General features: G+C 36.6%; 1 protein-coding gene across 3 annotated transcripts in view; it reads right to left on the bottom strand.

The window, feature by feature from the left end:
- Positions 1 to 2,012: 2,012 nt before the first annotated feature.
- METTL8 (methyltransferase 8, tRNA N3-cytidine) overlaps positions 2,013 to 11,855 on the bottom strand; it is a 55,127-nt gene continuing 45,284 nt past the window's right edge. For 2 of the 3 annotated variants that reach the window (XM_084289654.1, XM_084289653.1), the window contains 6 exons: positions 10,683 to 10,746; positions 10,212 to 10,351; positions 6,317 to 6,423; positions 6,158 to 6,223; positions 5,143 to 5,369; positions 2,013 to 2,082 (listed from right to left, as the gene is read on the bottom strand). In XM_084289654.1, coding sequence (XP_084145780.1) covers positions 5,179 to 5,369; positions 6,158 to 6,223; positions 6,317 to 6,423; positions 10,212 to 10,351; positions 10,683 to 10,746 — 568 coding nt within the window. In that variant the 3' untranslated portion in view covers positions 2,013 to 2,082; positions 5,143 to 5,178. Of the gene's footprint in view, positions 2,083 to 5,142; positions 5,370 to 5,507; positions 5,548 to 6,157; positions 6,224 to 6,316; positions 6,424 to 10,211; positions 10,352 to 10,682; positions 10,747 to 11,855 lie in introns of those variants that run through there. The other variant, XM_084289655.1, reaches the window with a different exon arrangement.

The following is an 11,855-nucleotide window of genomic DNA, read 5'->3' as shown; positions in this document are numbered from 1 at the left end:
ATGAGTGCTCCTCTGCAACCATGAGATTTTGGGTTTGGCTGTTGTTTTAAAATAATAAACAGATTTTTCCTCTAAACTGTTGTAATCTTAGATAAAACCTAAAGACTATTCTGTTTTCCTCCCAAGCTGTATTTCTAGTTCATACAAATTCAATTAAGTTCTGTTGAACAGATGCAAGTATAACAGCAACAGAGATTGGGAGGCACTTCAAGGTGATAATCTGCAGATACAGTCTTGATTTAAATGGGACAACTTCAGAACATATGGAGTAAATTTAATTGTCCTACCTTGATTGAGCACAGTCAGGGTGCGGAGACTTCTGTTATTCTTTTGTATTTGCTTCCCAGGAGGTTAGGATTGTAGCTTCTGTCACTCTAGAATTCTACTTGAAAGAAGGTAAAAATGTTGCTCCCTAAGGAAAAACCAAAAACAGGTGTATCATAAACCTGCCTGCACTGTTGCAAGCACGTGTGCAGCACATATAATCTACAACAAAGGAAACATTCCATCTTGGGAAGAAACCAAAATACATTGTGCACGTTAGGATGAAAGTCAAAGCCTGTAATAGTCTACTAAGATGTGAATACAGTACCACAATGGAAAATAGACTTTGAAGATAGGTCTTTCCACCTCAAATCCTCATCCCGATTTGTTTACTCAGAACTGTTTCTGTGAAAGATCAGTCTTATTTTTACCTTCTAAACTCCTTCATTTCATTTCACTAGTTCCTAGTCCCAGTGTCCTTACCCTGTGCCACACTGTCTCATTACACATCTGCCTCTGTGTTGCCCATGATGTTCTGTCTCTCATTTTCCCATTCAGTTCTATGTTTCATTCCTGTTTTTTTAGTCCAACCAAGCTTACTTCTTACCCCACTTCCCAGAGGAAACACTCCTTCTCTTGTCTGCCTTTGAGCGCCATCTTCATTTTCCTCTGCTCCCACCTGTTTGACTCTTGCTTTCAAATCAGTCAAGCTCTTCCTTTTAGTTATTTGGCACCAGCAAAAGATGAACAATGGTCATTGGACGAAGGGGCTCCCTTCTCAGCTCAGTCATCAAGTCCAGGCACAACCAACATGCCTAGACTAGCAGATACAGCAAAGAATCTGCTAGAGATGCCCACGGCAACCCAAGTAATTCTTACTGACACTATGCTAACTATAATTGTGATTAGAAGACAGATTTAATCAACTTTTGGCAGATTGTCAAGGGAAGAGCAACTGACACATCCCTGATGCTTAAAAAAATAAATAAATAAAATTAAAAAAAAACCACACATGCCAAATCTTTGTTCCTAACATGGAGAGAAGTTTAGATACTGAAAATCAAAGTGACCTACGTTATTAACAATTAAAATGTTTAATATTTTTATAATGCATATATATGTTTCATTGCTAAGGTTGTTCTGACACCCATTAGGAAGAAGTAATGGTTGATATAGGAACCGTCTATTATCATTGCCACCAGTGATACACCACACAGACACCATAGCCTAAGGTATATTTTGGTCTAAAATAATAAAAAACAGCCAATACCTCTGTATTAATTGAACATGTATACTATTCATTGCATTCACACAGAAAGAAAAAGTAATGTGTTCTGTACAGAAGGAAATAAAACTGTCTTGTTTCAATCTTACAAGTAAGCCATCCAGCAAACTTTACTCCAAATGTTTGCATATATAGCTCCTGTGGAAACAGCTCAACTGTCTACCATGCACAGGAAAAATGGGAAACAAAGGATATATCAGTATATCAAAAAACACACCAGAGCAGTCAAACAAGACCACACCACAAATAATAATGAAGTAGCAAAATTTATGTTAAATGATTACCATTGGTTTTTCATACAAATTTCACAATGGTTTGTTACAAATACTTAGTCATTTTTCAACAGTAGAACCTGCAGATTAGCTGAGTTACAAACAAAAGACAAAACAGAAAGACAGCAGTTCCCAATATAAAAAGCAAGTTGTCTTTCGTGTCTGGAGTTTCTGTTGTCTCCTTGTCTGCCCTGCATTTTCTTTGTCCTCTTCAGATTCAGTGGATCTGTAGATATTGCACAAGTACATACACTGGTTTTGCTGGAAAACAAAACAAAACAAAACAAAACCACAAATTGTTATTGACTAGATACCTCAGAATTAGTGAGGGAAAGAAGGTTGGTCACTTTCTTTTTTGTTGTTGTTTTAAACTATATAGCTTTCTTGTTTTTGCTTAAAAACTACGTGAGATAGAAGAACACCTAGTCTAAACCAGCAAGTGCCGTTCTCATCTACCTCTACATAAATGTAATGCAGTATCATTGGAGATCACAAAAGAAGCCAAAGCCAGTGAAGCCAAAAATCAAGATTATCTTTCTGTAATTGGTATTCTTCCATATTCACAAGTCTGCCTTACCCGCACAGGAAATCATGCTGAACCAAACCAAACCTACACAATCATTAGCAATTAACAATTAAAACATTTATATAATGTATATTTACATAATTTTATATTATTAGAGAGTCCAGGCATGTATCTCATTAAAGAAGTACAGATTTCAAAAGTAATACTGAGAACCATTTATGTACTGGGCACCTCTTTCTTTGCAATACCCTAATTTTTCTTTCCCCTATAGATTAACAATAAACCATTTTAAACTGCACTTCCTATATTATTACCTGCAGCTCTTTTCTTTCTTTCATTTCAGTAGTTCTACTGACCTTACTTTTATATAAATATTTCCAAAATAATCAGTTTTCCCAACTAACAAAAAGATGTTTTTATTTTATTAAAAAAAAAACAGTCCCTTATTAAGCTTTTGGAAAACTGAAATTTTATAAAGTCAAAATACAGAAAGAATTTGCATCTGGGTAGGACTTATCAGGAAAGATATCTTTCTACCATTTCCCCTTTTATCAGTCTTAAAAGAGTTTGGACTAGTTACAACTCTCTTTACAGTGGATATTCTACATTCTTACAAACAGTAGCTGATCTTATTACTTCTACAACAGGCACCATTCTTCTAAAAGAGCCTGTCAGTACTTCATCTGCAACGCGCAGAAGAGAAACAGCCAATTTTGCTCAAGGCCATACTAGAATTTAGGGTTTGGTTTCTTCTGATGTCATATTTTTCTTAAACTAACAATATAGCATATTAAAATCTTGCCAGGATCAACATATCAGTGTGAGAGACAAAGCAAACATGCCTCTACATATGGAAAATCTACATCATACACATGAATAAGACTGTATGATGCTCAAAAGCTTATCATCACCATCACCTCCTGGAAAGTTCTACAACTGAAAATAATACTTTGTACTAGACTCAGAGCTATGCATACTGCAAAATAAAAATTAAATTACAAATAAAAGTTGCACAGGGTAGCAACTTCTTTAAAATATAAGCAAATATTTATTTGCATTTTCCATGAAGATGCTGTTGTCTCCTAAAACTGATGGCCTCAAGAAACACAGCTATATTTTAACCCCTAAACTGATTCATACCACAAGAGCTTTATTGCAAGGTACAGTAACACAAAGCTAGCCAAAACTTTGCTAACCAAAGCTTCCTAAGCTACTTAATTCATATAACAGTATCTTACTGTAATGGGAGCTCAGAATACACAAGAAATGCAGGATAGGATCCTACCTTCTAAAACCCCTTATTGTATTTCATTCTTGAAATAACTGGTTTTATGGAAATTGTGCAAGTCTTGGAAATTTTGTCTAAGGGGATGAAGATACTTAACATGTAAATTTAGATAACTTCTTTCTTTCTAGAAGACAATCAGTTTTACTTAGCTTAGCAGCTAACAATTTGAAAAAAAAAAAAAACCACAAAAAAACCATGGTTCTCAGCTAGAACATGCTCAGACTGAAACAAAAGTAAAAAAAGAGACTGAGAACTAGATTAATGGCACTCAAAACTGCATGCATGTCATAGATTGTATGCATTCTATATCCTTGTTGAAGTAACACAAAATCATTGAAGTATTATTTTATTAATTCAACTGTTTCTTATCCTGTCTTCCTTGTGGCTAAGTGATTGTAAAATCACACTTAAATAGCAGAAATAGCATCTTTTAATACTAGCTCAACTGCCTCAGTATCGTGGTGTGCCTCTGAAAGCAATACTCACATTTTGGTTTTCTCCTTAGAAGCACGTGACATTTTAATATAGTCCTGTCTCTTCATAGGGACAATACAAAAACATTGCCTTGTTTCTAAGACTCAACCCCTAAGAAACCAACCTCTCTGTGTAAACAACAAAAATATTTCAGCTGCCATGTAGACCACCATTTTAGTGTGATTACATTACCCCATAACAATATTAATAAAATGTACTCTGGACTACTCTTTTTGCTCCTCTCTCTAGCCTATTGCACATCACGAAAATAATGCTTATATTTATCCCCGCTAATGTTAACAGTGCTTTGGTTTCAGAGCTTTTTTGGCATTTAGGGCATTCTTTTCTACATGATGTTGAGCTTACAACCTACAACACTTGAAATATAACACGTGTTACATAGCTGTTACACAAACTTGAGTTTGGCATGTTTCTGATAAGCACATAGATGCAGAGTGGAGACCTCAGAGGAATAAACCAGCCACAGTGCAGGATGACAATCACTGACTAATCTGACACCCATGTGTATCACATGCAGTTAGTATGAAATAACAGCTTTCATGCAAATCAGAAACAGATCTTGTCTTCATTGTTTATGCACCAAGAAACTTCCCCCAAAAGAGGAAATACAGTTGCAAGACACACAGTTGTTAAAAGAGACATGACTCAGAAGTCAACACAGCACAGCTTGTAACGATAGTGAGAACAGATATTCTGATTCTTTAAATCTCTGTAACAATTATGCTTCAGTAAAACTTAAAACATTTTACATGGTGTGAATTTCACCAAGAACAAGATATATCCTTATACTTATTGACTATTCACATTACAGGAAGTAAAAGAGTACCTGGTTGCAGTTATGACCAGATTAATGTATATCCCTTTATTGCATATAAAGCAGAAGTCAGAAATACATATTTTTTTCAGATTATTCTCAAATACATACATTTACAAAATGTCAGGGAAAGGCTTTTAATTCAATATATTTCTCCTTTTCACTGGCTAACACAAGATTTATATGAAATATACATACTCAAATTTGTTTCCATTTCTGAAGTTCATGGTACAGTTATCCATATGGATGCTTTTTCATGGCTTCTTCAGAATTATTCACAGATAACAGCAATGTTTTTTGGAACTTGCTTTGTACCCAAACTCGCTGCATTTTCACTTTTTTCTTCCTGTTTACTTGTAATCGCCGATCAACTAAATTCTGTACTTCGGTTAATCCAGCCAAATTGAACATGTTCCATATCTCATCTGTTTTCTCATACAAAGAATTATTGCAATTAAGAAGAAAAAAAAAAACATTTGTAGAACGTAGTAATTAACAACCGGCAGTTCAACCAAAGATAGAAGTAATTCTGTTCCGTGATTTGAGAGATCAGGGAAACTTACCATAGTAAGTCTTTTGTTAGAAAGACATTTTCACAGCTCTCTATTCACATTACAGTAAAAAAAAAAAAAAAAAAAAAAAAAAAAAAAAGTAGTATGATGCTCACTTTCACAATTTTCAGCAGCTGAGCTATAGTGCACCAGTCTAAGCTGACTGCTAACAAGACTGGATGACTGGAGGGGCAAAGAGCAGTAATATCCATAACAAGGAATTTAAGTTTAGCTCTTGGAGAAAGAGCAGCCCCATACCTCTGACTGACCAGCACAGCAGATCAAAATATCAGAGTATGGCCACCAGCTATCCTTCCAAGCATGTTTCTCAGTTTTAAGAAATATATTAAGTACACCTTTAAATAACAGAATTTGAGAATATCATTAGACACAAGACGCTTAGTCAAAGAGAAATTCCAGTGATGTCTGCAAGCAATCTTGAAGTACCACAAACAATCTTGAAGTACCCCAGATGCAACAAGCATATGCATGTAAAGGGAATTATTTTCTCACAACATTTAGCTTTGGGCCTTGTAAAAGCAGAGAATCAGAAAAGAAGCTCATAAACCCTTCTTTAAATTTCTGTTTTAAGATGAGCTTTTATAACCCAAATCATCTTAAGAGACAATCAACACTTCCTATTAAGCTAAACCATTCCATACCTTTTGTAAAGAAATATACTCTGGTTCCATCTCCTCGTACATAAAAATTTTCTGACAAGCAACGACCTAAGGAATTAGAACAGTAAAGAAAAAGGATGTGTCATTTCTTTCAAAAAGAGTTTAAATAAACAGTAAGCTACCAAAGCATTCAAGAATTACCTTTTTTAAAACGAAGTTGAGCTGTATCATATCTTCCATAGTCTCGAAATAACAACATTCCTCCAGGTTTCAGTAGTTTAGCCAACCTATTTATAACCCCTTGCATCCTTAGAAAACAGATGAGATACTTGTGATATTTGCAAACTTTTTTTTTTTTTTTTTTTTTTTTTCCTAGATGCTTGAAAAACATAGATTTACAAAGCTACAATGAGATGTGTCCATGTTTACTACAAAAAGGCCAAACGCTAGCGAACAGGAAGAGCTCCTTACAACAATAGGGAAAAAAGGAAGAAGGAAAAAAGGGGGGACAAAAAGGGAAATCAAACCAAGCAAAAAATCAAAGAAACAAAAACTCCACCAACTCCCATGACAAAAATTTATAAGAAAATGTTATTAGAGAATACAAACCGGAAAGAGAGTCCTTTACCTTCACTTCAACAGAATCTCAAGCTAAAACACAACTCCTGAATATATGAGTCATATAGGTCAGGTGACAAACAATGAATGAACAGTCAGCTATGTGCATTGGTGAGCTATGCTGAGCCCTTCCACTATAGACAGCAAAACCAAGAGCTTGGAAGGCTGACAAAAACTTATTGGATTTCTTTATTGAGGTACTGATCATGCATACAGTCAGCATCTGAACCCCTAATGGTAGAAAATGGAAAGACAAATACAAGTAGTACCTCAGGAGAGTAATCCAGCAGAACTCCATCTGGAGCTACTGCTAGTTATAGGAGGAAAGTCTGCATCCTCTGAAACGCTGACACATTTGTGAGTCTTGATCATAACTAACATCATCTTCTCCTTACCAGGATCACAGCAGGCAGCTGTATGAATAATAGGAGTAAGTACCTTATGTGGTGCTCTTTGCTTTTACTAGACAAGAGCACCTTCATTATCATTTTTTAACCTTACCTTGGAGCTTCTTATAAGTACATTTGTATTACTCTTGAAAATACCTTACTAATGAATAATTGCTTGAGTTTGCCTCACTCTTTCAGAACCACATAAAGGACTCATGTTTTCCAAATTCATGAAAGACCACAAAAGGCACTCTGTACCTAGTGGGCTGTAAAGTAGAAAAGTCCATATGCCTAAGTCAACCCTTGTTCCCACATGGAAGTGGACAGACCACAGAGAACATACAGATAGGTATCATACAAATACCTATCCATACCTTAAAAGAGTTAAAAGAGCAGCAAGCCCTCCTCATTTATGCAAAAATCAACATACATTTACTGCTAACCTTAGAAAATCCTTACAGCATGCCTGTCACTCAGGCAGCCTCACCTCCCTTCCTCCAAGAAGGTCAGAACTCAAGGAATAACACAATTTAGTCCTCATGCAACAACAGTGCAGATATCCTGACTTGATTTTTAAGGGACAGAATTAAGAGGTAATTCAGCAGAAAATAGCAGCATATCTCAATAAGTAAATAAAATAAAGCACACACTTTTTGAGCATGGAATTTCCTCAGACAAAGCCAAGTGTTTTAATAGTTCTCCTCTTTGCTCATGCTCAACACAGGCAGCCAAGTATCCTGCCACAGACAGAAATATCAGCACCACCTACAAATAGGAGACCATTCAAACAGGTGGCTGTGCACAGAACTACAGACGCTGCCTACATAAATGTAAGTTTTACACACAGAGAAAAAAAAATGCATGCACAAAAAGTGAAAGTGCTTTGAGAAATCTCATCTGGTAGGACTAGATCTGTTCAAGAGGACTGGATCATATTAATTCCTTTCAAATTCCTTGACCAATTCTTAGAGGTGACTTGTAGCAAGTGAATTGAAGTTATTACCTACGAAGTATAAAAGCAGTGATTACCAAAAATGAAACACAAGAGCCTGAGAGAAATCACTAAGTAGCAATTGTGCTGAACACAAATGTGTCTCTCTATTATGTATGTTTTTCACTTCTCCAAAGAACCTAAGTTCTGTACCATCATTCTCTTGGCTTTCTTTTTCATCTCCCACTTACAAAATTTTCAGAAGAAAACGTATACTGAATAATAAGGATCTGGATTACATTTGTCTGTGTGTAGTCACTTTAGTTCTTGGATATGACAGTAGTGACTAACAAATCTTGGGAAAGTGGATCTTATCACACAAATAATTACATGGACATCTTTATGTGTATATATATGTATATATATATATGGATGTGTGTACACATGTATTCAAAAACATCCATGTGAGCCTCTGGATCCTGACATGAGGAGGAAAAAAAGACATACACATTTATACTCAAATGATGAACGGGAAAAGACCCACAGAAATTTTGTAAGAACATCTGATTACTGCTTCTTACAGACAAAATGATTGAATGAATACATCTCTATTGTCCAATTTCCTTCTGGCAGCATCACTACAGTTACAGAGATCTGAAATCTACTGCGTGAATTGTTTTTGAAATCTGGACCCAGGCTTCGCATGACTCATGTGCTCATCTCTGAACAAACAGGAAGGAGCAATATCCTATATGGGAAAGATTTTTCTGTGAAGCTAATCGTTAGTAACTTAGGCAAGGAGGCAGGGAAACAGTTCTGAGACTTAGGCAAACACTGTCCTGTTTGCCAAGCCCATTTTAATGACATTCTTAAAGTAGTAAGTGTATTATCAGACATGCAGCATGTATTTCCTTTCTTATGATTTGGTTAAAGGAAGAGTCAAGTAGTTTAACTTACATACCCTCTTTTGCACTTCTATTAAAAAAGGTATTTTTTTAAATCAGCCAGCTTTAACAGTTTGGTTCATTAGACACTGAGAGGCATTAGTAACAAGGTAAAGAGTTCTCAACATAACGCTCCGCATGGAAATTAGATTAACTTCTTCAAATCCAAAGAAGTTAAAAAACTCTGAATGCATCTCAGCTTAAAAGGCCTGTATGTATGCATCTGTGTGTGGCAAAATCAGCAAGCTAAATCCTTATCAACATACTGTTAAGGTGTTAAAACATGAATATTTGGTTTTGATCACTGAAAATATATATTACTTTTTTTTTCTGGAAGACTGGTTTGTTTTTGAATTTAAATCATAGAATCATTAAGGTTGGAAAAGCCCTCCAAGATCATCTGGTCCAACCATCACCCTCCCACCAATGTCACCCACTAAAGCACATCCCTCAGCACCAGGTCCAACCTTTCCTTGAACACGCCCAGGGATGGTGACTCTACCACCTCCCTGGGCAACCGTTCTAATGCCTGACTACTCTCTGAGAAGAAATGTCACTTAATTTCCAACCTAAACCTCCCCTGGTGCAATTTGAGACCATTCCCTCTAGTCCTATCACTAGTTACCTGTGAGAAGCAGCCGACCCCCAGCTCCCTACACCTTCCTTTCAGGTAGCTGTAGAGAGCAATAATGTCTCCCCTGAGCATCCTCTTCTCCAGGCTAAACAACCCCAGTTCTCTCAGCTGCTCTTCATAGGGCTTGTGTTCCAAGCCCTTCACCTGCTTCATAGCCCTTCTCTGGACATGATTCAGAGCCTCAATGTCCTTCTTGTAGTGAGGGGCCCAAAGCTGAACACAGTACTCGTGGTGCAGACAGCAATTTTCTTGAAGCACTGCTACATTTAATGGGGGTGTACTTAGTTACAATATACCCCTTTTATTTGATGGAGACAGGAGGTTCACTAATGAGTGAATTCACTAATAGTCTGACCAGCTTTTCTCTCAAAGCCTGAAAACAGGAAACATTTAAGATTGGATTTGGATTTTGTTGTTGTTGGTTGGTTGTGTTTGTGTTTTGTTTCTGTTTTTACAACATAAATATCATATCTTGCTAAATAATAAATTAAAGATTCATCATCTTCCTTTGATATTCTTGAAAACCTCTAGGGATAAAAGAGATTTAACCTATTTGCTTTGCCCTTTAGTCTTCATTTACCTGTCAGGATGAATAGTTGAGAGCACAAAGACAAGGAGAATGACATCCAGGATCTCATCTGGAAAAGGATAGGGTAAAGCATCATCACACACATCATGAACAAAGGCAGAACACCAGGCTGAATTGTAGGACGAATGCGACTGTCAGGAACAAGATGAAAAGAGGCACAGAGAGAACAGTAGTAGTTAATACGTTTACTATGACTCAAGAAACTTTTTTCTTCAATTATTCAGCATTGTAAAACACCTCACATAAAAGCCTATTCTGTCTGGTATCTTACTCAAGCTGAGAAGCAAGCTCACTGATGGTATTCATTTTTTCTTGTATAGAGTAAGACTTTGTTCTTTGGAATATTGAAAACTTCAGTTAAAAGTTGTCAAAGCTATCGCATTCTTTTTCATGAAGGCAGATTCCTGGCAGCCTCCTGAATTACAGACTTATAACTTACTCTAAAGCAAGCATATGAATTACCTTTACCAGCTCCACTGCTCCTGAAGCAAAATCACAACAGTAGAGGAAGGTTCCAGGTGTATTGCTAGGAAAACAAAACCAACTTCAGTTAAAAAATTATTATTGTAAAAGATGAAAGTCAAAATCAGTGTTCACAGAACTACAGAGGGCCTTTTGGGGTTCTCCACAGGTTTGATCAAGCACAGTTTATTGATGTCTAGCATGTGGAAAGCCACATAGGTTGTAATGAACCAACAGGCAGACAAATTCATAAGAATGCCAACATTCGGTTGGTATAAAATGGAGACTTATAGCCTTGTCAGGGAGGAAGTGAAAAAGAAAAAGAAAGAAGGTTGTAGAGGGCTGTCAGGATTGACAACAATGTCCTGGTGTTGTATCACATAAACGCACATGAATAGGTCACATTTTCTTACAAAAGCATTGGACTAACTCTCTATCATTAGCCCACGTATGCAGTATAATTAGCAACAAGATGTTGCTAAATGGGGAGGCGAGAGAGGGGCGTAAGGTTTGCAAAAGTCATACTCAGTTCTGTAAAGGTTTGGGTTCCCATGTGCCACCTAGCTGTGGTTTTGACTAGGTTAAACTGTATTGACTGTTTCCCTCCATTATGCCTTTTGTTTCATAAGCAAAAATGAGTAAGAATTTCCTGTACCACTGTTTTGCCTTCCTCTCCCATCCACAACTAAGCCAGGTGCAAATTTCCTTGTACCATTCATCAGACAATAGTAACTCAAGGGAGGTGTTTTTTTTTCACCTCCAAAAAACTAGCTTAGAATAAACTGAGAAAAGCCCCCCAAAAAACAACTGAGGGATGACCTCACCATCAACTCATGATAAATTAACCTCTCCTAAAAATTATTTGAGATTTTGAACATACTGTTCCTTCGGAAATGGAATTACTAAACTATGACAGTGCTATGACTATAAGATCTCACAGTATATACAGCTGAGCTAGTACCCTTTGTCTGAGGGCTCTTCAGGAGAAGCGTTATGGACCAAATATTTTCTATTCTTGTTGCTGAACAAAACTTTTATGAGCTCTGCAATCACGATGAGGGTTGGTGAGTTAAGGTATTTATTGTGGATGAGGACAAGCAGCCAGGCTTTGGACTCAGCCAGTCCCTTGGCAAAGGTCAAGCTAGTTACCTAATTGACTTGTTAAAATGTTAT

Source organism: Netta rufina (genome assembly GCF_964035555.1).
Source record: "Netta rufina genome assembly, chromosome: 6".
Classification (NCBI taxonomy): Eukaryota; Metazoa; Chordata; class Aves; order Anseriformes; family Anatidae; genus Netta; species Netta rufina.
This window is presented reverse-complemented; position numbering and strand designations above follow the sequence as displayed.